Raw genomic sequence first — 23910 nt, 5'->3', positions numbered from 1 at the left:
TATTAAGTAGATCAGTTCCTCAGATGCAAGACTTCCTCTCTTCTCCCCACCTACCCACCCATGCACTCTTGAAAACTCACTGCTAACTACAGATACAGATTTCAGATTATTTTCCTTAAGTAATCTACAGCATTTTACAGATTAAAGTGTTCAGAATTAGACAGTGTGGTGAGCAATAGAGATTTGGAAACAAACAAAAAAATTCACCATACCATGTTCCTCAACATGCTCAATACACAGCTTCACGAACTTTGGCACCGTGCTGTTTTCTCTTTGACACAAGCTGGTGAGATTGGAACCAAACACTTGATCTGGAACCAAGTAAAGAGACTGATTTACAGTGGAACAGGATTCAAGTGACAGAACTAGTTCAGGTTAAAACAAACCTCTACAAAGAACAAAGGCTACTGGATACAATTGTCGCACTATTAGAGTGAAAAGGGGGAAAAGGTTTGAAAAGCGTTTCCAATAGCTCCCAGTGAGAAAGTGTCAACAGTAGCCCAAGCATAAGTAGGGAACTTTTAGTACTGAAATAATTTTAATCCATCCAGAAGAACACTTGAAAGAGTCATAGTCATTACTGTAATGGGAAGTGTAACATTCAAATGTTCTGTTGTACTTCATTCCTGTTCCAAGTTCAAAATACATTTACTGCAACCTTCGCTAAACAATCTGAACAGAGATACAGAACTTCAACCAAAATTAATGCTTTTGTGGATTTTTGTGGGGAAAAAAGTAAAAAGTCATCCTCCATCACACTTATTGTTTAACCCTGCATTACACATCCATTGACAGAGAAAGGCTTTAACATAGGAGTTAAAGACTAAGTTCTGACATAGATTTGTAAATGATGAACCTTTATATTGCAGAGCTCTGAAGTGCGACTATGTATATGCAACCTGGCCACACGGTTGGAATTTCAATAAAGGTATTTATCGGTAAAGTCCATATATTAGGACATCATTTTGAGTCTTGTCCTCAAAATGATACAAAAGCCAGGTGTAATGTTTTCTGTCCAGCTGGAGTGAAAACAAAAGTCAGCCTGGGCAGAGAACATGTTCTTGTAATGTCTTAGTAAGTGCCATCAACATGTGAACTCCTCTTGTTCAGATTGTATGCTAGCACTGAAATCTTTCCCAGACCCACTTCTATGGTTTTATCAACGACAGTCAAGTAACTGATGACCTTCCAGGTTCAGATGCATGAGACTGAAACAAGGTCTTGAAATAGAGAGGCAAAGCTCACACTCTTAAAGGGAAGAAAGTTTTATTTTACCTTTTAAACATGGCATGTAAGTGACCATCTTTGCAATATCTAGTACATTTTACTTCAGAGCTTATGCAAGAGAGAAACTGCTCTTGCATTTGCATCATGCATAGCATCTAGCCCACTGATCACGTTTAGAAATTTAGGCAGATTCACTAGCAACACTTGCATCTGACAAGCACTTTGGGAAATCCAAACAGCACACCAAACCAACCATACAGTATGAAAACTGGCATATAATGATATTATTAGCTGTAGGCATATAAGGTCAGTGACCCAAAACACCTCATTCCCGCTGCTGCTACTCATGCAGCCAGCTGTATAAGCAGAAACAGTAGCAAAGGGTTGAGAAAGCCCATGAAGTAGAAAGCCAGGATAGCAAGCAGCCGTAGCAGGTAAAACAATGCCGGTTAGGTAGCAGGAGGAAATAGTAGTACGTAACAAAAGGCTTTGCTACAACTGATTCTGACTTTAATAATTCCCACATGTACCAGAATTGTATTTATTCCTCCCATCTTAAAAGTAGCTTTTGTAATTTTGTTTTTCCATGTACCAAAGCTTTAGCAGTTACTTTTGTGCTTAATGCATGCTGTTTCAAGCCCGTTTCCTAAATTTTTTCATTTTTCAACTCGCATTACATTTGCCAAGTCATCATTTACTAAGCTTATTCTGTAGCAGACACAAAAGTACACTAGGCCTTTAAATAGACCTCTGCATTTTTCACTCATACAGTAAACATAAAACTGTACAGTGCAGATCCAACTTCGTAAGTTTACATCATGCTTTTAAATAAAAACAAACTCTTCTTTCCTTAATATCTTTATTAAAAATCCAATCATCAGCATGCATGCGTACAAATTAAACTTGACTTAGCATTCACCATTGCTAATGTCAGAAGTTATATCATGGAGAATTCACATGAATTCTAAGCTGTAAAGCAGAACAGAACCAAGTCTGGGAATAATGCCTTCTTATCCCAAACAAAAATTTCATAATTTACGGTTAAGTTATATTTGCAGATACACAAATATATCAAATGCCACATGCAACAGAAGCACATCTGTTAAGTATGCAGTTAGGCAAGTCATAGTCAGATTTGGGCTATTTGCCTACCCACACGCTATTTTGACCCTAGTAGAGCACCACCTACAAGTCCTGCTAAAGCATACAAACAAGCAAAGGAAGTTTTACAGTAAGCACCAGAAATTAACAAGAAGAAATTTACACAAACACATTAACTTTGACCTCTTTCAGAGTTTCTACATGTGTAACAGATGAAAGTATAATAAATTATCAAATATTTCAAAAATTGCATTTGAGAATATGTGTTGTCAAACATTTGTTTGTAAAAAAAAATGTATACATTCAAAGAAAAAGGTTAGGGAAAAAGGGTATTAGAGTTAAGATTCCTTTAGCCTCATCTTTTTTTTTTTTTTTTTTTTTTTTTTGCCTAACTATCTCCTGTCTTATGAGATGGTGCAAGATGGTCTGGTTCCATTCAGACTAAGAACACCCTTGTGAAACATATGAGCACATGCACGTGCTCAACTTTCCTTTCCCTTGTATAAAGGAATGATTATCTGGCTATCCAAAATTTCCAGCTCAGAACTGCAGACCAAATGGACTTTCTAGCTCAGAAACACTCAAAGTCCATATAGGTCCCTTAACTCTCATTTTCCACTTCAGTTTTGCCAGTAATGAGAGTTGAAGAGGACATCCTTCATCAAGTTTAGCAGCTAACAGCATTGCTCAGAGGAATGACAAACACACACCAGTTCCACTATACATACAAGACTTTTGTTAAGCCAGCTATATACATGTGTTTTACTCTAAAACTAGACATTTTAAACCCTATTTTACACTTGAACTATGAAATTCAGCTTTTCAAATTATTTCCTTTGTCAAAAAAGTTCATTTACCCTTAATGTAGCCTTTTTCACGGACAGCTTGTAATGTAGGTCGTCGTGTAAGAAACTTCTTTAGCTTCGTTTTGGTCTTCTTCTGATCTGTGGAATCTATATTGCTAGGTATTTTCATTGCTGGAAACAGAAACGCACTTCGCATTAATATCCACAAACCAACACTGAATTTCTCTGCCAAGGAATCAATATGAAAAAAATCTCAAAAACACATGAAGATTAAAAAACTATTCAAATGCGCACTGCATCTGCATTTTCCTTTTTTTTTTTTTTGAACTCCTTGCACATAGCATCCACTTTTCAAACTGCCAAGACAATAACCTTTCACATAAAACTTCTAAAACCAAGTTCTACCTGTGAAATTAACTAAAAGGTAATTTACATGCATATAAACTAAACATGGCATTTAAATTGTATAGTTATGTTTCAAAACCAGTCCTGTCATTCATTAAGTATTTTACATGAAATAAGTACTTTCTTGTAAATTACATAAAGCCCAGAAATAAAATATTGAAAATAGTCTAATATATTTCTCTGCACAGACAGAAATTTGTGGCAAAAAGAAATTTCCCTGAAGGTGTGATTAAAAATGCTTAGTTTCTGTAAGAAAGACAAAATAACATCACTAACAACTTAGTGAAATTGACGTTTAAGTGAAAATATTTGCAGGTGCTGTACCACAAATAAAATGAGTAAAACTACCCAAATCAATTTTGAATAGGTAACAGGACAAAAAGATTCTTAATCCATACCATTCATAAGAGTCAGAGAAAACATCTGATTACCTCTGTACATTTGACAGCACCTTGAAAATAATCCATTTCACTACTGCCTGTTCTCTCCTAGTTTTAAAGTATGATTAGGAAAACATGAATAAAAAGTTAGTAATTGTCTCCAAGGTGGAGAAGGAACTGTATCAAAGCATCTTTACAAATTGGAGTTGTTTCATTCTTAAATGTCCTTTTCATTTCTTTTCTATTTACTCTTAATAGTGAAGACTTTTTTTCATTGCTAAAATCAATTATTGGAGAATTTTCTACTCACAACGAAGTTTCTTAGAGTCTTTATTCTCTTTCTCTTTGTCTTGTTTTTCTACCCCAGGTGAATCTGGTACCTCATCTTCTAAAGCTTCATCAGACTCTACCTATTAGATTTAAGACAACAGAGGTCAGTTTACCAATTTATAGAACATAGCATTAAAACACACTACATGAAGACAGTTCTACAATATACTTTTTATTTCCCCCCTTAACAATATTCAGTTGGTTCTTTCTTGAACTCTAGATGCGAAAGTTATCTTTCAGCTGGTATCTGATATTATACCATTCTCATTGGCACTGAGTAACTCTGCCAGAAACTATTTGATCACAAGACCCAATAAAGACAAAACCTCAATTACATAAACTAATAAATGACTTTTTTCCTCAAATCAGTAGGCAAGCAACAGCTATTTTATTCATATGGTCTACTACAGAAGCATCTGGTTTATATGGTCTAAAAACCACTTCTAGAACATTTACCCTATCTGTAACTTCTAACTAACATTTTCTGTGACAGAAAAGAGAACATTCAGTTGGAAAACTTCTTCACTGTCAGAACATACACTGAATTCACCCCAGCACAGTAAGTATTCCAAGGTCCAAAAAAACCTTGCTCTATGTGTTACTGTTCTCTCAGCAAATTCATAGAATCATAGAATGGTTCGGGTTGGAAGGGACCTTAAAGCCCATCCAGTTCCAACCCCCTGCCATGGGCAGGGACACCTCCCACCAGACCAGGGTGCCCAAAGCCCCATCCAGCCTGGCCTTGAACACCTCCAGGGATGGGGCATCCACAACTTCTCTGGGCAGCCTGTGCCAGGGCCTCACCACCCTTTGATATTTGGGGGGGGGGGGGGCGCCAATAAAAAAAACTACACACATGTTTAAGTGAAAAATGTAAATCATGCTGTAGTGTGGAGACAGACACCGAAGTCTGTACAACTGCCTATCTACAATCTTATGCCTACACTGCACATGACATCAGACAAATCAATAAATAGAAAAGGAATAGAAAAAGAAATTTTCTTTGGTCTCAGTGCAAAATATTCATTCTGTAATTGAGTTCTTCTAACCGCTCTTCTACTAAAGCGGAAAGACTTCATTTCTATGCAATTACAAAAACATCAGTAATCTATTTTTCTTACAAGTGCCTCGCATCTTAAAAATAATGCAAGGTTGTGTACTTTAACACACCAAATGAGCAGAAACATGACTATTCATGACATAAATCAGGCTGCATTTTAACTTGCTGGGTTGAGAAGACTTAAAAAAAACTAATTCCTTGTTGCTTTTCAAAAGCTTTGGATAGCATTTTTTGTATGTCAAAGTTCAATACATTCAGCAGTTCAGTTAATGTCCCTGCTACGGATCTCTGTCACTGACATCATTTGGACCTCCTGAAGATGTCTCCATCATTGATATCGTTTGGACAATATTCTCTTCAAGAGGCCTCTAAGCTCCTTAGGGTTGATAAATTTCGAAGTTATGTTCTGTTCTACTTCCTCAGCATACGTAATAGCCTACTCTTGCCTCAATTGTATCGCAGCCTTTCCATTTTCATTTGTATTTCAGCAAGGGAGAAGTGTCTGCAGCTGTGTTATGTGTGACAGACAGGAGGAAGGTGTTGCTGAGTGACTGACTGCCTGTTATTAACAGTCTTGACATTTTTGAACCAGAAGTTTAGGGGCCCAATCTGTGAGCACAAAGAAACTAAACAATTGGTATTAACCTGCTGTGTTTGGGTGGAAAACGCTATCAAGGGTTAAGAGAAATGAAGGCCACTGACTGACAAAGCATCAACTTTAATTATCGGCTGCCTGGAGATGACAATATAAATGGAGCTCTTCTGGGAAGGAGCCAGACCTGTAGCTACACAAATTAAGAACGTGCATTAACTCAATTTGAGGGTAATATTTTCTCCAATGCCTCCTCCAACTTCTGAATTCAAAGATAGTACAATCTTGTTCAGCAGAGTCAAGAGCAAATGCTTGATCACCCTTCTGTTGATAAGGAGTTGGCATTATAACACAGTATTTTGCCACGGCTTTTGATTTACACTTTAATGTAGTCTTATTAATTGAACAGCAGTAACGGATGCTGACTAAGGTAAGTCACTATGGTAAGCATTCCCTTGGCAGTCCTTCCCCCTTTTACTTCCTGTCAGAACCTTTCAGCTTGCTCAGACAGAAAAAGTATTTGGGCACAGCAGGAAGCTCATTGCTGAGCTGGAGATCACTCCACACCTCCTGGTCCTTAGTCCAGTGGACCATTCTTCTTCCCTTGTCACTATTAGTTAGATTTCACTTGTCATCACCAGAAACTGCCACATCCTCAACCACCAGCCCATGGTCAAGAAAAATGAAGAAACAAGATATGTATGAAGCACTTGGAGTCGTTACATAAATCGTTTTACTAAATAGTATTACCTTGAAAACAGAACCTTCACAATTCCAATACATACCTGATTGTTGATGGTGTAGTTAAGAACTTTATACCATTCATTAATGAAGCTGTCGTTATCAGACTGAATTAAGAGCTCAGTTCCTTGGCGGGTTCTTAGCTTTAAAGAAACAAAAAAAATAGATGTCATCAGAATTGAGAAACTTACCTGAACTCCCAGTTGAAATTACCTAAACCAAGTTAAACATCTCCTTGACACAACTTTTAGATGATACATAGCTACTCAACGATCAGTGAAAGCAGTACAAACATCTGCTTAAAATTTAAATGCATGCATAGCCTATGCAGACATGCAAGAATGGACATTTGTAGTCTAGTCTAGTACCTTGCAGGTACTAGAAAAAACATACATGTACATTTGAGAGAGAAGAAATGCAGAAAATTGAACTAATTGAACTAAACTAAGTTTACGTTAAGCTTAGAGACACTTTCTGAAGTCATTTGAAGTGCCTATAATTTTGCATTTAAGTAAAATAATTTACCTCAATAACATTCTTTTTGCTGGATTTGTCCTTCGAAGCCCAGTCAATCAGTGCCCCTTTGAGATCCACTGTAAATTCTGGCTTAGACTGATTGACACCAAACTTCTGGAAAAAGGAACAATGATGATGAAAAGAGAAAAAAGCTTCTAACAATTAGCCTTGCAATTCTCTAAATGCAACAAACCAGCACTTTATTTGCAGCCTGAACGATTGAACCCATATACAGCACTTTGCTACAAACCAACTGACATGATACCAGGAAACCCCCCCCCCAAAAAAAAAAAATACTGAAAAAAAAATCTTTAAGCATGCCTATTAGAAACTGCTCGGTCTAAATTTTAACTTTAAAATTCAATCCCTTTAAATGCCAGATTCTAGCAGAAGCTTTTTTTTTTTTTTCTGTCTAAAGTAGTAGATGTCCATAGAGATTTTGATTACAGCTTGATTTTAGTCAAAAGTCCCAGGTTTTAAAGAAATAAGGCTAACACAAGCAAACACAAATCACTCTGTCAGTTAACAACAGCAGTACATAAAAACAAAAATCCCCCCAGAAACAGTAGCTTTGCCAGATAGGAATCACTACACACAATACATCCCTCTTGCACTGAAAAAGCACTTTCAGTCCTTACATTTTCAGAACAAATACTCTTTTTAAATTTTTCCAATGATGCTTTCTATATTAAATCTATTTGATGTTTTCCTTTAATGCTTCTAATGCGATACTGGAGCATACCCTGCTAAGTAAACACAGATCAATTTCACTGTCTAGCTACTTAGAAAAACAGCAAATAAGCAAAGTGATTTTAAAAAGCATTCTGAAGGGCTGCTGGTGGGTTAACAATCGAGGAACGCATGAGGGAGCTATTTTTACTTCCTACTTGTACATTTATGCTGGGTATGGCGAATTTTTAAAGCCAAGTACTTTTACTAGGGTTTCAGCATACACCACATAGCTTTGAAATATCATTCCTCAAGGAAACCAATTTAGGGAACCACACAAACAAGAAGCTCCAACTGTGAATAAAATAAGCAAAAAAATGAACAGGAAAAGCTGTCAAGTGGCTGCAGTACAGAAATTTAATGTTGTACATCTGAGGACAGCCTGTATGTAGTATCTGATCCAACATAAAGATTCTTTTTGATTTCTGGAAAGAAACCAAAAAGAAAAGAAAAATAAATTTGATGTTTCTGCAAGAGCTCAGGATGACCTGAGCCTCAGGACAACCTCCTTGCTGTGAACACAAGGCTTGCAGTCTGTACCACAACAATCATATCCCAAGTGAGGAAAAAAACAGAAAACAGAATTAATCTGCTGCTTCTGATTAAATTCCCAGCAAGGATGTTAATTAATGCTAATTGTGTTTTAGAAAGGCTGTTTACCACTAGAAAATCTCCCTGTTTGATTCCTAAGGGCAATTAAGCATTGAATGGAAAGAAACAACTTAACGTGTGAAATATCAGAATTGGGGAATATTTCTAATTTACCCAATGCAAACTAATGTCTGAAAAAACCTTCTGCTTTCTACCCTGATTCTCAGATATCTCATCTAAGAATATTTCATAATAGTTTTTGGTAGTCCAGTTCAGAAATGGAGTTCTCAGAAGCTAGAAACAAATGTTGGACAGATACACTTCTTGCAATCATGAGCAGCGGTGCAACAGCTGTCTATTAAGGAGACCCACAACTGCAGCGCACCAGCCACACACCACCACCTGACAGCCTACAGCTTTGTTGCATGCTGGAAAAGACAAGAAAAAGATTTACAGAGCTTGCCACTGGAGACAGCAGACCAGTGCCAAAGTTCTCTACAAGATCAAGGGATTTATTACAAACACCTCCCACATGATGCTGAGCAGCACAAGAGATGACCTGCTACAGGGGAAGTTAACAAACAGCAGTCATTACTGTTTTGACCAAAAGGAGAGCTTCCCTCCTGCCCTGCAATACTGTCCAGTTCGCTGAACTCCAGGTGACAGATCCCAGTGCTACGTCAAACACTGTTGCACTCTACCATTGTTTTCTGGCTGTCTACCTACAGCATATCAGAGGAGCACAGAACACAAAAAACAAAAGCCGTGTTTCCCTGAGCAGGAAAAATAATAATAATAATTCTTTCCCAGCTCCTTCACATGAGCAGTGTCAAAACTCTATTATCAGGATCCAAGCAGGTGAAAACAACAAAGCAAACACTCCAGCTTCTCTGCAAAACTACCCTCTGATAAGCCATAAACTTAGAATTTCCTTGCACAAAGAAATTAAATTTAGTATTCAGTCTCTCCTATGAGCTTCTTTCTTTTCTGCTCCTGGCTGCATGAAAATGAGAAGCCAGCAGTCATTTCCCTCCTGAAAAAAATCCAGAAGCAAATCCATGGCTGTTCAGGTGCTCAGCATACAAAGGTTAGCTAAAGGCAATCGAATCTTTCTGCAGCATGCAGGTTTTGTTGAGAAGAGTAAAAAGAAAGCTCGTCCCTTTAGCACCTGCTGCCACCTAAACAAAGTCTGCTTTCTCAGTGTGAGCTGTCAAGCCAGCACTGGTCAGGTCACATTCAGTTCTTACTGGGCAGACCTCTGCTTCTTACCAGATTTCTTGTTTCAGCTGTCTGGGAAGTTTGGAAAGGACAGCAGAAATGAGACAGAAAGAGGGGAGAGGTCTGTAACACTGTGCTGTGAGCTGTCCTGTGTAGGGAAGTTGTCCTACATTCACTTCTGACGGGTTTTTTCTAGGAACAAAAAACAGTAGTCATGGGATGCGCTTATGCTATTTCCATGGCAGAGATACCTTTCACTTTCTGGAAAGCACAGGGTGTTTTTTTTTGTTGCTTCAGACGCAGTAGATGCTGAGTAGCTTAAGGACTGCCTTGAAGATGTGTGCTGGTATCAATAGCTAAAAACACTGAAAAGGCTTTCTAGAGGTTGTCTCCAAATCATGGGAGCCTCCAGAGGAGGAACCATGCAGTCTGTATGGTGATATATTCCAGCAATCGTTGGAAACAGTCAGATACTACTTGTAGGAAGGCTTTGAGATGTACAAATGACACCTGCCATTCTCAATATTCTGTTCCTAATTAGAGTTTAGTAAAACTTATAAATTCCAAATCTTCTTCACCTGCAATCAACTGCAGAAACAGTACTGTGGGGCTCTTTAGTGGCTGCTTTAGGTCTGGTAACAGAGACTGAGAACTTACAGCTTTGACAAAAAAACGAAAAATATTAAGATATTCTTTACTGTCATAGCAAAATGTTGGAAGTTTGGGGAAATTTGTCTCCAATAGTAGTATTTACATTACCAATAGCTTTTATGATAATCATCTGAGCTCCTGAATACTCAGCCGTGCAACACTGATGAACTGTAGTAACATAAGTATCACACACTTGTCTATAAGCAGTGGTATAACACAGTAAACAGTTTGCCCAAATCAACCTTGAAGATTGCTTACTTCCTTGATCTTTAAATGGGAAGTTTACCCACTATTGGTTTACTGCCACCATACCTGACACTGGTGACATGCAGCTGTTGCAGAAGTTTGATAGATGAAACCTTTCAGTAATTACGATTTCCCATGATTTCTGAAGCCCCAACACTAAAATCTGTCAGTAGCTACAGCAACTCATTCACACCAAGAGACAGAACTTTTCAACTACTGAAGGAGTCTCGGGAATCATACCTAAACTCAAAAGGTTTAGCACTTTCCACTCTTCATGGAATACAGCCAACAACCAAAACAGTTTTAATGACCACCAATACTTTAGTCCTCAAGAAGGCAAATAAATGAAACCGCTTTTAATGCTTTCAGGATATAACTTAAAATGAAACCTTTAGTTTGATTCTAATTATATCAATAATCAGAACTAAGATGTCAAAAACTACTACAGCCCATCAAGCATGTTTGTTTCTTCTACAAAGAGGATTATTAATTTCTCCTCATCCACCTTAGACAAACTACTGTATTAGCTACCTGCATTTGCCAGTTTCTGGTAAGTACCACTTCTAAGCTTGGCAGCTACACTTCAAAATATGACTAACCACAAATGCTTACATTATACTTAAGAAGTCTTACAAATTTAGATCTGCTTCCTATATGTAGTATATAGCCAGAACATTGAGTTTTCCATTCAGCTTTTTAATGTATACAATTTGTTTTTGTGTATTTCAATTACAGCTAGAATTAACCAATACCATGTGCATCCCTGTATCAAATGCACTATAGGCACATTACAAACATCCTAAATTAGCTGTGTTAGAAAGAATTAGAAATGGTCAGTTTTTAACAGATATTTTATATCGTGCTGTTTAGTAGTCAAGACACTAATGGTTCAAACAGTAAGCAAATCTGGGGTTATAATTATATTTGGGGTTGTAATATAATTCTGGCACGAATGAACCAGACAATCTTTGTAGTTTGTTCTATTAGAACAATTACAGGATTATTGTAATTCACTTTTGTTAATTTCTACCTTTAAAAAAAAAAAAAGTTGAAAAAATAACAAATAGTATTCATAAGATGTTATATGAAGAGATGAAACTTGGAAAAAGTTCGGCTTTACTTTCCAGATTAGTGGCAAATAGCCTTACAGCGACAAGAGACATGCAACAAGAACACATACACTGATAGCTGAAACTCGGTCAGAGTTTACATAGGTGACAGCAGGTCGACGACTGAGAGCATTTTTCCAAGAAGAAAGCAGCGAGAGCAAAAGCTCAGGGATTGAGCCCACTTGGCAAAATGACTTGATGAGAAAAAGGAAGAAAAGTGATGAAGTCACAAAACAATGCACAAAAAATGATACGGTTATATCAATTACTAGACCACTGCTAAACAAATATTCTTCTCTTAAGATGAAAGAAATGTAATTCTTCTCACATGTCAGACTTAGACTTGGCTCCACCTTATTGAAATACTGATACAGTTCCAAGTTTATGACGTGTGAGGCAGAATTTTTAACATCCTAAAAAAATTTCCTATACAAAGATGAAAAAGAATGTGTGCTGAATGTTTACACATTTAGAAAACAGGGTAAGTATGCACACACAGCCCTCGAAAGATGTTCTCCCTTGACATTTTCGACTTAATCATAGACATGAACAGTATGAACTGAATAAAGCTGTGTACAGTGTCAGGTAGTTAGTTGACAGTACGCCACATACCTGACAGTTTCACACAGAAATATTCTTACCAGATACTGACCGTGGTACTTTTTGCTGCACTTAAATTATCAGAATTGATAACTGTTTTTTCCCCTCTTCACTGAATGACTGTATTTGTAAGGTGTAACACAACTAACACTAGTCTTCTTAAACAATAAGTAGATCTGCATGACTATCTCCTATGGATAATTCAGACAGGCACACATCCATTCATAACTGTATCATACACTCATGAACAGTATGATATAATCAACATATTGTTAATTGTTTTTTTAATCTACAGCTAAATTTGGATCAAGAATATTAAGAAATTTTAGAATAAAAACATCACTATTGCTATAATAATAGTATTCTTTGTGTTCAGAGACTTAATATTAAACCTCACCCCTGAATGTTCAGGAATTTCCCAATTCATAAAGTAGGGTGATAAAACTGAACTTGACTGAGCAATAGACAATAACTGAAGAGCATGAAGGAAGACAAGGGAGGAAGTTTTTAAGCCTTCTGATCCCAGTACTTCCTACTTTGATGTTCACCTTTTAAAAACCCTCCAATATTTGTTCAACATATTTTGTTATGGAATTTATATATTAAAAAGTAGTTTACAAGTTTTCTTAATATTTCTCTCACAAATAATATTTATTATATTTACCCAGTGTCCCTATGTTTATAGTTGTGAAAGTCACTTTTGGATATACTTGTTTCTATTCATATTTCTGTGCATTACATCCTCATCCCCTGCCCACTTACAGCACAGGCAGACCTCCTTAGGTCTCAAAGCCCATTTTCTGCGACAGACAGCACAGCTCACTTTATTCCATGTCTTAATCCTAATTCTATTTCCTCCCTTTCCTTTCAGTCTGCTTGACCATCTCGCTCAACTTCCCTATTTCCATTTTCTGCTATCCCCAATGTTGTTATTCATCCATTCTCACCCATTTTCCTGCAACCACCTCTTCTACAGCAACAGAAGGGCAGAAAAATGGCATTTACACCTCTGAAATGAACTCAGTGTTTTACAAAAGAATGGTCAGTATCAACTCACTGTCCAAAAAGAAGTGTAGCAGGAGAAAGTGAGCCAAGTTGAAAGATCAGCAAATTTGCTGGAATCAGCATGACAATATCCTGGAATAACCAACACTTTATCTGACCTATCTTGAGGTATTATAGGAGATCCACATACAATTTTAGTATCAGACCTCCAAAAGTGGGTAATTAAGACATAGTTAATGAACCATTTCTATACTGATTAATGTAGGAATGTAGCTGGATAAATATAGCCAATTTAATTATAGTGCTATTAAACTAGAAATGATATAAAAAATTGAATAGATAACACATTTGGTGTGATATTTTATCTTTAGGTCTTTATCAGGCATCAGAATAGATACAAATACTTGTCACCCACTACACAGATATAAAACAAAACAAGGAGTTCAACAAGGCAACCACTAAACAGAAAGACAACAATACTAAACGTACACTTTCTCCCGTAAGTTCAAAGCACTGCTGCCTACCAATACCACTTCAGACAGTCATTTTATTTATATTATTATTCAAACACTCCAATGCAATAAGCCAAGTGTCAGTGTCAGACTTTAATTACGTGTGCCACATCAAAAATTATCTGTATTCTATACAAAATATCTAGAACAGTAAAGCAAAAGAACTGTTTAGATAAACACACTAGTAAGGAACACAAAAATACCTGGTCTGCAGCAAAAACAAATCAGCTTATTGACCACCTGAATACCTCTTCATCTGTTTCATACTTACTAAACGTGAAAATGTTTCTGAATTACAAGAAAGTACATCTGTTTTTCTTCTCATTCTACATCACAACTATTTTCCTGGTAACTTCTCCAGTCTCCCCACTCTACCTCCCATACTCACACATTGTGATTTATTTTTTTTTCTAAATTACGCATATATATTGGTATTCAAGCCCAAACAGTGCTTTCATTTCTTGGGGTTTATGCGATTAACACTTAAATGGAGGCAAGGATTTGTTCCTGAGCTTACCCAGCCAGTTCCGCTTCCCTGGGTTTTAGTGAACAGCAGTGATGAACCTTGTAATACCGCCCATGATGACATCCAATTCTTCCTGTAAATATTTGTAAACAAACATATGATAAATTGACTTTGAAAGCAGATATTTAAGCTATCAGTGTTGCCCAGTTGACCTGCATGTTAATAAAACTTAACCATACATACAGTCATTAGTGCCATCAGTAAGTCTTAATTGCTAGCGTATTTGTAGAAGGTAACATATGTTAATAGTCCCAGCCTGACCATCAAAATCTAAATCAAACAAAGCTAATTAGCAGTGGAGGCAGTTTACCAGGAGGAATACCATACAATTATAATTTCAAAAGGGCTAATCTGGAATGCTCAGCCTACTGTGTACTAGGGAGATTGTGCCAAAGTACTGCATAATTCTGAAACTGACTGATCACATCTAACTGGGATGCAACTGTTCCATTTGTATGCAATAAGCTAATTTACACTGGCAATGAAATACTTGTTACGCGTCTTAAAAGATATGGAAAAAGAACAAATCAGTTGTTCCAGCTGTCTGATGATATGTTTTTGTGCCTGAATACCTGTCCTGAGGTTAAAAAAAAAAAAAGTTTGACAGGCCCTGACAATCTATTCCTACTGCCCAAACATTAATTATTATTCAACAGCTCTCACAGTGACAGGCTGCATCTTTCTGTAAAGCAACCCTGTAATCCAGATCAGTGATTCCCAACAGATGTGACTTAAGTGGTGAGATTATACTGCACCAGCAGCAGCTTGCGTGAGCCACTGTCCACCCTTTCCCAGCAGGCTCTTAGGAACCAAGCTGGGGGCAAGATCTGCTGCCCATCTGCACTGGACTTGGTCAGGGAGGCTCTTGAAGATCACTTATGTGCTAACAATTTAATCCTGAAGAAAAGTATGCTCTATATATCAAAAATCTGGGAACACTGATCTCTGTAACACAGTACTAGAGATAAAAATTTAATTAAAAGTAAAAAAAGTCAACCTAAATAAAACCCGAGGAAAAAACACGCTTACACGTTATTTAGCACTGACTCTTTGCAAAATACTAGAATTTTAAGTTGCACAGCATTACTCGGTTTTACATTATGATTTATGCAGATGTCTGCCTGTGAGTTAGAAATGAGGTCATTCATCACCTACAGGGAGAACAACATTGGGTAAGACATTATGTAGGAAATCCTTCACAGGAGAAGTGAAGGAAGAATTAGGGGGAACATGAAATACACTCGCCTTGAATATTAAACAAGATGAAGTGAAAGTCTAAAGACCCCTCTTACACCCCTCTTATTCTAGGAATAAGACAGGCTATAAGCTACAAAGATTTTTCCTTAAATAAATAAATCCCTTAAAAAAAAAAAAAAAAAAAAGCTGTCTCTCATCAGTACACCTTCATGAAATCATTGCCCTCTATGAAGACCTGGCACACACAAGCCTCTGGATGCCTGAAGCCCAATATTAAGTCACTGGGAAAAATACATACTTCACTTTGGGACAAGGAGATATGCAACCTACAGGAGAGTCTAAGGGAAATTCAGAGAAAAACTAAAAAATTGCAAAATGTTCTATGCTGTCCTAACATAAGTAATTGCAATGGCCTCAATGCTGTCCTAATATTGAAGTCAGATATCTTACACAAAGTCTTATGTACATGTACTTCTAGAACTCCAAGACTTACCGAACTTTCTTCCCATTTTCTGTAATTTTCGTCACATTCAATAACCCGTACTTCTCTTGACCCTGTAAGATGTAGTAAGGCATAATGCATTAAAAAGAAAATCTGCTTCCATTGCCATCACATCACGGAATTAAATCCCTCAAATAATCAATTTCTGGGAACAAGCCATCTTTGCACATGTTATACGGCTACATATGGCAGTTTCTTGAAGTTATATTTAAATATGCAGAGATCAGCAAAGTCAAGATTACTCTGGGAAAGTACGTATCAACATGAAGGAGGTTAAAAGCCTTCTTTCTTCATGGCCTAGGTTCTTTTGACAAGCCAAACTTAAATCCTTTGTGGTACAATACATTGGAAATTTTAAACAAGGATATAATAATTTGTGTAATAGCAAAATTGTGTTTGTCTTTTATTAAAAGAAGAGGTATCTGACAAACAGCCAGCCCAAGTTCTTTGACAGAACTCTCCCAAGTTATTTTAACATAGCTGTATATTTTAAATAAACAATACCTGAACTGCATAATAATGTTCATAGAATCATGTAACAGCTTGGGTTGGAGGGAACCTTGAAGATCATCTTGTTCCCATTTGCCATGGGCAAGGACACCTCCCACCAGATCAGGTTGCTGAGGTCCCCATCTAACCAGGCCTTGAACACCTCCAGGGATGGGGCATCCACAACGTTGCCAGTGCCTCACCACCCTCTGAGTGAAGAACTTCCTCCTAACATCTAATCTAAAACTCCCCTCTTTTAGTTTAAAACCATTCCCCCTTGGTCCTGTCATTATCTACCCAAGCAAAAAGTTGCTCTCCATCTTTTTTTTACAAGCTCCCTGTAAGAAAAAGCTGCAAGGTCTCCCCAGAGCCTTCTCTTCTGCAGACTGAACATCCCCAGCTCTGTCAGCCTTTCTTCATGGGCGTGGTGCTCCAGCCCTCTGATCATCTTTGTGGATAATATTCGTTATTAATTCATATTAATATATTCATTTCCAAAACAGATGAGTGAAACATTTAATGACTTATTTTTTCCTAACCCCAAGCAAAACATTAGAATTTTAATTGGCTTAGTTATGTCTTGTTGATGAAAATCATTTATATTTGTATGCATCTGTATAAATTTGGAGATCCGGCAGTGAGTGGTGGAAAAAGAAGAACATTGAACAAGAGGGGTATTTTCAAGTTTCAAAGGAGTGAATGTTTCTTGTTTCTATAGAAGAATAAGAAAACTAAGGCATGTTTAAAAAAATATTCTAGGATAAAAAGGGAATTGTAAAATTGTACTATTTGTTTCTCTTGAAATGAGGTAATGAATTCTATCATCTTCTCCTGTCACCCCAGCTTTGTCCTACCCGTGAACTGCACTAAAGGAATCTTAAATTATTTTTTAATTTATTCCTTTTCAGTAATAGCTCTTAATAATTCCTAATTTAAGAACTAAGCTATTAGTTGGAATAATCAACTAGGGAAAGGATCCAAATTAGCTTTACCATAACAAAAATGTCCTCAATTTTAGATCCAGTGAAAACAGAAGATATATTCTCTCCAACATTCTCTCTAAATCTCAAATTTAAGTGGACCAGAACTGCAGAATACAGAATAGAAATTTCTTACTCAAAAACTCTGACAGTACTCTTACCAGAGTCTGATCTGTAGTTCAGGAATCTTACAGCTTTTATCTGTATGTTTTATGCAGCGTGGATAAAACAAGGGGGATGTTTCCAAGGATAACACCACTTATCTACTGATTCATATGTTGTTTTGATCCATCAGCCACTGCAACTCTTAATCTAAGGTCTCCATTGGGCCAGAATTTTCAACAGAAGAAATTAGTCACATCTCCCTCCCCTCCCTGAAAAATTAGTAAATTCTTTAAATCATTTTATTCATGATCCATGCAGAACACCACTAGCAGTCCTGTGTGTTCCACCCTTCTAACAAACTTTTGGCTTTACTAAGTGGAACAGGCTGTTACTACCTTTTGCAGTGTTCGAGCAACCCATGCCCACTTTCTCAAACATTCTATGGCATTAACAAGTTACATATGGAACCTGTGGGAATGCTCCAAAGAAGAACTATTCAGAAAAAGTATCATAACACAGAACTTAGCAGAAACACCTGGGGTACTAATGGGAAAATTAACGTAATATTTAATTAGGGAAAAGAAGAAAAGTCTATGGATCAAAACAAAAATTCAAGAGCTTCTTTGTAATATTTATGTTCCAGGGACGGTTAAAGAAAACACAGAATTTTTTTCTATTATCTAAAGCCAGAAGTGAGTTCTGCTACAAAAATCCAGTTTTTAATATTTCAAGGTCTGAAAATTTTTCTGAAACATATTTAAAGAAAATAGAACATATGCTGCAAGAATTGCTTGTAAGGCTGTTGACTATGCTTGCTTAATAAGCAATGCTAATTTCATTGTGGAAAGCAGTATTAAGAGTTGTAAGAATGGATCGGCATAAATAAGCCAGAGAACCATTCCTCTGTGTGCAGCATATGAATGAAACACAACTAGTTGCCTTTAATGCCCTGAGCTACCCACTAAAGAAATGCTAAAACTGATAAAGGCACACATTTCAATGCTATTGCAATGCAGTGCTTAAAGCAAAAAGAAATATATATATATAAATATATATATATATATTTCTGAAGTATCCCCTACTGTTTAAAAAAAAAAAAGATCACATTTACAATTTAAACTGAAGCAAAAACATCTAAGCATTCAAAACAAGACTTTAGCAAGCTTAGGTTTTCCTCCCAGTGTATATCCTATTAAAAAGACCAGGATTTATTTATGCAATGTTTTCATGATTCCTACATCTTTTCAAGCAGATGAAAAATAGAAGTTAAAAATAAAGACATCAGATCCTACAAACATTTACTGACAACGATAAACTCTGTGGGTAAGGACAGTTTGTTTCTGCTTGTAACCTTCCAAGTTGCTAGGTGTGAAGACATGTCTGTTGGGGAATAACTACGTAATCTGGCATAACTTTAAGCTAAAAATTCATTGCGGAATAATCTCCCATCACAAAGCTGTTTTTAAATCAAAAATATCCAGCTTTTTTTTCACCCCCCCCCCTTTTTTAAAAAAAAGCACATTCCTTTTAAAATGTTAGTTTTATTCCACTACTTTCCCCAGTAACAAGCAGATTTGCCCTCAATTATCTGATCATGAACAGCCAAGTTTCTACAACATCTACTTATTTATTTAAACAATTTTCATACTGACTGTGGCTTGATGCTTCGGTGAAGAAGGAGAGGACTCATTTTCAGGAAAACCAGCCTTAGAAGCAGTTGATGATTCCTACAGAATTTAAAAATGCAATTATAAGTTATTCTCCTTTTTTACAATTTTGACTTTTTTCACACCTAAAGACACCCTTCTCCTCTCCCCCCACTCACACACAGAATCACAGAATTTCTAGGTTGGAAGAGACCTCAAGATCATCGAGTCCAACCTCTAAAACACTTTACAGAAAAAGTTGTGTCTTTTGTTACGTTGTTGTTTGGTTGTTTTTGTTTTATTTCTTAAGTATTCATGATATTCTGAAATGCTTGTATTATAAACCTGCTTACCAAATAGTGTTATGAAAAGATTTACAGACCAATCAATCCAGGCTAATTAGCAGATGTCCATTCGAAAAAAAATTAATACATACTTCATGAGCTTAAAGCAAAGCTTCCATCCTTATTAAGAAGCAGATTTTTCTGCATGACATGGCTATCAAATTATTAAGCATGTTTATAATACTAACTTTTTACAGGGCACATTTGAAAAAACACAAAGATTTTAAAGAACAGATTATGTTTGTGTGGTCAATACATGCAAGATTAGTACAATAAATACCCATACATGCAGAGAAATTTACACAATAAATAGTTATACATGCATGGTTCATACATTCAGTGTATACCAGCTCTATTTAGTTTTTGTGAGTCGTGACAGTTTGTTTCCATATAATCAAGCACTGATTCAGGTTCTTGTTTTAAACCAAACATTAATGATGGATCAAAAGAAAATTACTAAATCTCTGAAGACTAGAAAAAATACTGAAACCCAAAAGGCATGCATGTTTCCACTGAAGTACTGCTGCTTTGCAGAACTATGCTGCATGAAAATCTGATAAAGAATTTCAAATAGAAGAAAACCAACACTTGTTATTTGTACATTTCTCCTCTTCTCCTCTTTTAATTCCCCTGACAGCTCTCCCAAATTCTGTGCTTCAGCTTGAGCAAAACAAAATGTTTGTTTTTCCAGTATTATATAAAAACCCTGCACACCTGCAATTTAAAATCCACTTATAAATCTACCTGCAGTAGTGGCCCACCACTTCTTTTACTATTGCACTGATAAACGCCACTAACATTCCTAAGAACAGAGTAAGTATTCCATATTTTCAGATGTTCATAGGGAAAAAAAGAAAGCTCAAACTAAGGAAATCACCTTTGTTGATAACTCAGAGACGTATATTTTTCTCTGCTAATTAAACTTTTTAGCTATGTAAATCCTGATGGCTATATGCAGGTATGTGCCACAGCCACTAAACAATCAGCAAGTACGTTTGGTGTCATCCAGTCCCAGTCAGCCCTGGTAACCCATAGCCTTCCCTCTGACACATTTAACCACTCTTCACCAGCACGTTTTCATAGAATTGAATTCTGCTGTGTTTCCAGGAAAAACAAATTCAGAAATCTTTAAAAAACAAATTCCCTAGGAGTCAGCTAAAAGCTATTTTGGGGTTGATGCACCTATCCAGCCAAATACCAGTTGTTTTTTCTCCTTCTATTTCATTCCAAATTTGAGATAGCTTTCATACACTAAGGAGCTCTGGAAGAAGCCAAACATAATAGGCATGAACTACTCCTTTACCAGATGCTAATTCTAAGCAGTGCATATAAGAGTGCGTGTACCAGTGGTAATAAAATGGGTCCATCAATGCACTAAAATTTAAGACCCACGGGTCCTTTCACAAAACACTAGCTTATTGCTCCACTACACATTTTTAAATTTTCCAAAAGCATTAATGTTGTGCTTTACATGACTCCTTACTATTAACAAATGCACATTGCCCGCATATCTTGAAGCTGTTAAAGTAACTTCAAGCTGCCTTAGACTTATAAGACTTATCAGACTTATAAGTCTGACTTATATACACAGTTTCTTTTGGTTATTACACCAGACGTTTGTACAGTTGCACATTTGCTTCAGTGGGTTTAAGGCCTTGGTATTGAATGTTGGGTCCTGATGAAAAGTAAACAGCTCCTCTTATTCAATGTTCCACAAGAGCTTCTTCCTTCAGTGCTGAGCTACATAAAGGTGGTTCCAAAAGTAAATCTTTACCAAAAAAAAATGAAATCTTCCTTTTAAAGCAAGGGCAAATTTTTAAGTTTTCACCAATAAAATTGTTCGTACCTATGAAGTGTAAAAGTCACATGAGGCTAGGAGGGTCCTCTCAGCCTCAATTTTGCAGGACTCCATTTAGCCTTCTATGTACATGTGACAGCACATTTGGTGCAGAAAGATGCCAAAGGAGATGAAGGCAGGGTGAAGTAGCAGTAGAGGAACTTCAGAACTGCAATCACTGAACTGACATGTTCAGGTGCTGAACCGTTGCTAGCCAAGCACAGTCCCTGGCTCCTCAGCACCACGTATGACATATTCTAAACTGACAGCTCAAAAGCTTAAGATCAAATCCAATAAATTCTGAGGAACTACATCAACTCCTGATAGCCCACTCAACTCCTTGTCCACAAGGAACTCTTCATTTCATCAAGGAGAATTATTAAAACATACCAGAAACAACAGGTCAAGAATGTGACATTCTGGGCAACAGAGCCACTTTCATGACTACTGCTGTGTTTTGTTATATAAGTTTGTCTTTAACATCTGCAATTACACAGGCCAACTTATAGAGGTGTTTTGCCATGCTCCCAAAATTACATTATTTTTTTATATATATATATTTTTACCTGCATCTTTTGAAAAAGGAAGTCTATTAGCCAGTTTGCTGGCATCTTATTCTGAGTAGCCTGCGCTAAGACTTCAGCATTACAACATATTTCAGTTTCCGTGAAACTTGGGACTGACTCCTGTGAAGTTCCAGGAAAAACAAGTCATCACCCTACGCCACCAGTTTCAGTTCTTCCCTACATACATCAGCTCTGCTGTATACATCCTTCCTTATATACATCAGCGTGCTGACGGAACATCACAGCACGGGCAGAAACAGCGGTGACAGAAGTCAGAAGAGACAGGCAGAGGAAGAACAAGGGAGAGGCTCTGTCTCCATGCTTGCTCAAGCAGCATCTGTTAGCATATAGTCCAAAACAGACTTCCAAGAATGTGCCATAAACAATGCACAGAAAACAGCTTCTGTTATCCCTGACTCACAGCTCTTTTCAGATTAAACTCCTGGCTCAGCTCTGGATTAAAACCAAGAGTTTTAGCATTTTCAGTACCGTCCTCTGTCCTTTACTAACATCACAGCCCTGCTGCAATCAAGCACAACTTTTCCTCTTTACATATCACAATGGAGATTGGCAGAGAGGTCATTAAAGGGATAAATTCATTGTGTAATAGCATTACTGCTACCTTTAGAGAAGATTTCTTAGTTTAGCAAGTGCAACTTTTATTTCAATTCTATGAATATTTCACTTCAGTTATGCATCTGCAATCCTTAAGGTGTACTTACACTGGGTGTCTTCTGTAATTAAGATATTCAGAGATGAAATATCAATATACCTTACATGGGAACCTCACCCACATAATTCTTGAATTCAAACCCTGGTTACGCTCTACAGCGTGAATTGAATTGCAGGAAATTCCCAATTATAAGTAAAATGGCTGTACACATCAAAACCTGAACTAAAATATTTCAAGGATAACAAGAAAAAGGCTACTACTTACAAACAAACAATAGTGAAGCTATCTCACAGTCCTTGTATTCAGTGAATGTTATACACAGCAGTACAGCAGAATACAAACAAATGAGATTTCAGAAATTCATGCACACCGATTTGCTGTTAAATATGTTAGAAATCAGAAGTGATTCACATTGGAGCATGCTGTTTAACTCACTCCTACCTTATCGTTGGTGTCCAACACAATTGTGCTGTGCCTCCATTTTGTTAAAACTATTGGTTCTTGTAGCCTCCTGTCCAGACTCCTACTCTTTATTATATCTCTTTGCTGCTGTGGTGAAGCATTATACTAAAGAAAAGAAAAATCAAACTATAAGTAGAATCTAATGTATACAAACAACACCTGAGCATGCCATTCATATATATTAACAGTACAAATGTTCAGATTCCCTATTTCACTCAAGGGTATGAAAATAGCCTTCTTTATCTTTTATTTTTAGTCTTCAGAACTTCCTGTCTGCTGTAGTGCCTCTCTTGGGCAACAGACAGATGTTTGATTTCTTAGGCAACAGCGTATCATTCTGCAACCAACTGGCACATAGAGAACCACCATGGCATTAGAATAAATACAAGATACAAACATTCAGTCTTGGTACTACACCAGCAGTACTATACCACCTGTCAGGTGTTGTGTAAAACACGGAAAACCCTTCTACTGTAAGCCATTCAGATTGAGAGTGGTGATTGACTGAATATAATTCTCTTTGACCCAAAGGCTTGGTATGGCTAGGAGAGGAGACACAAAGAGGTGAGGATTTGCTTTTCAGAATAACTACACAGAATTACTGATAGAAGGATTTGCTGTTCCTCAGCACAGAAAGTAAGTATTTAGCAGGAAATAGTTTTAAGACTTGGCAGAGCTGTAATAGCCCAAGGAAATAGAAGACCTGTGTTCTGATAAATCCACTAACTCAACAGCATCCAAAAAGATCAAGAGGTTAAGAAAAT

The 23910-nt window shown here is 36.9% G+C and overlaps 1 protein-coding gene across 9 annotated transcripts in view; it reads right to left on the bottom strand.

The window, feature by feature from the left end:
- The window catches only part of ARHGAP12 (Rho GTPase activating protein 12), a 77508-nt gene that overhangs the window by 6343 nt on the left and 47255 nt on the right, over window positions 1–23910 (bottom strand). For 5 of the 9 annotated variants that reach the window (XM_035318829.1, XM_035318835.1, XM_035318838.1 and 2 more), the window contains 10 exons: window positions 23126–23251; window positions 19271–19345; window positions 16036–16097; window positions 14337–14418; window positions 11774–11896; window positions 7168–7272; window positions 6687–6785; window positions 4230–4329; window positions 3186–3305; window positions 213–311 (listed from right to left, as the gene is read on the bottom strand). In XM_035318829.1, coding sequence (XP_035174720.1) covers window positions 213–311; window positions 3186–3305; window positions 4230–4329; window positions 6687–6785; window positions 7168–7272; window positions 11774–11896; window positions 14337–14418; window positions 16036–16097; window positions 19271–19345; window positions 23126–23251 — 991 coding nt within the window. The remainder of the gene's footprint in view (window positions 1–212; window positions 312–3185; window positions 3306–4229; window positions 4330–6686; window positions 6786–7167; window positions 7273–11773; window positions 11897–14336; window positions 14419–16035; window positions 16098–19270; window positions 19346–23125; window positions 23252–23910) is intronic. The other 4 variants (XM_035318833.1, XM_035318836.1, XM_035318831.1 and 1 more) reach the window with 3 other exon arrangements.

This window comes from Oxyura jamaicensis, chromosome 2 (assembly GCF_011077185.1).
Source record: "Oxyura jamaicensis isolate SHBP4307 breed ruddy duck chromosome 2, BPBGC_Ojam_1.0, whole genome shotgun sequence".
NCBI classification, from domain to species: domain Eukaryota; kingdom Metazoa; phylum Chordata; class Aves; order Anseriformes; family Anatidae; genus Oxyura; species Oxyura jamaicensis.
The sequence above is the reverse complement of the archived record's forward strand: the minus strand, read 5'-3'. Positions and strand labels throughout refer to the sequence as shown.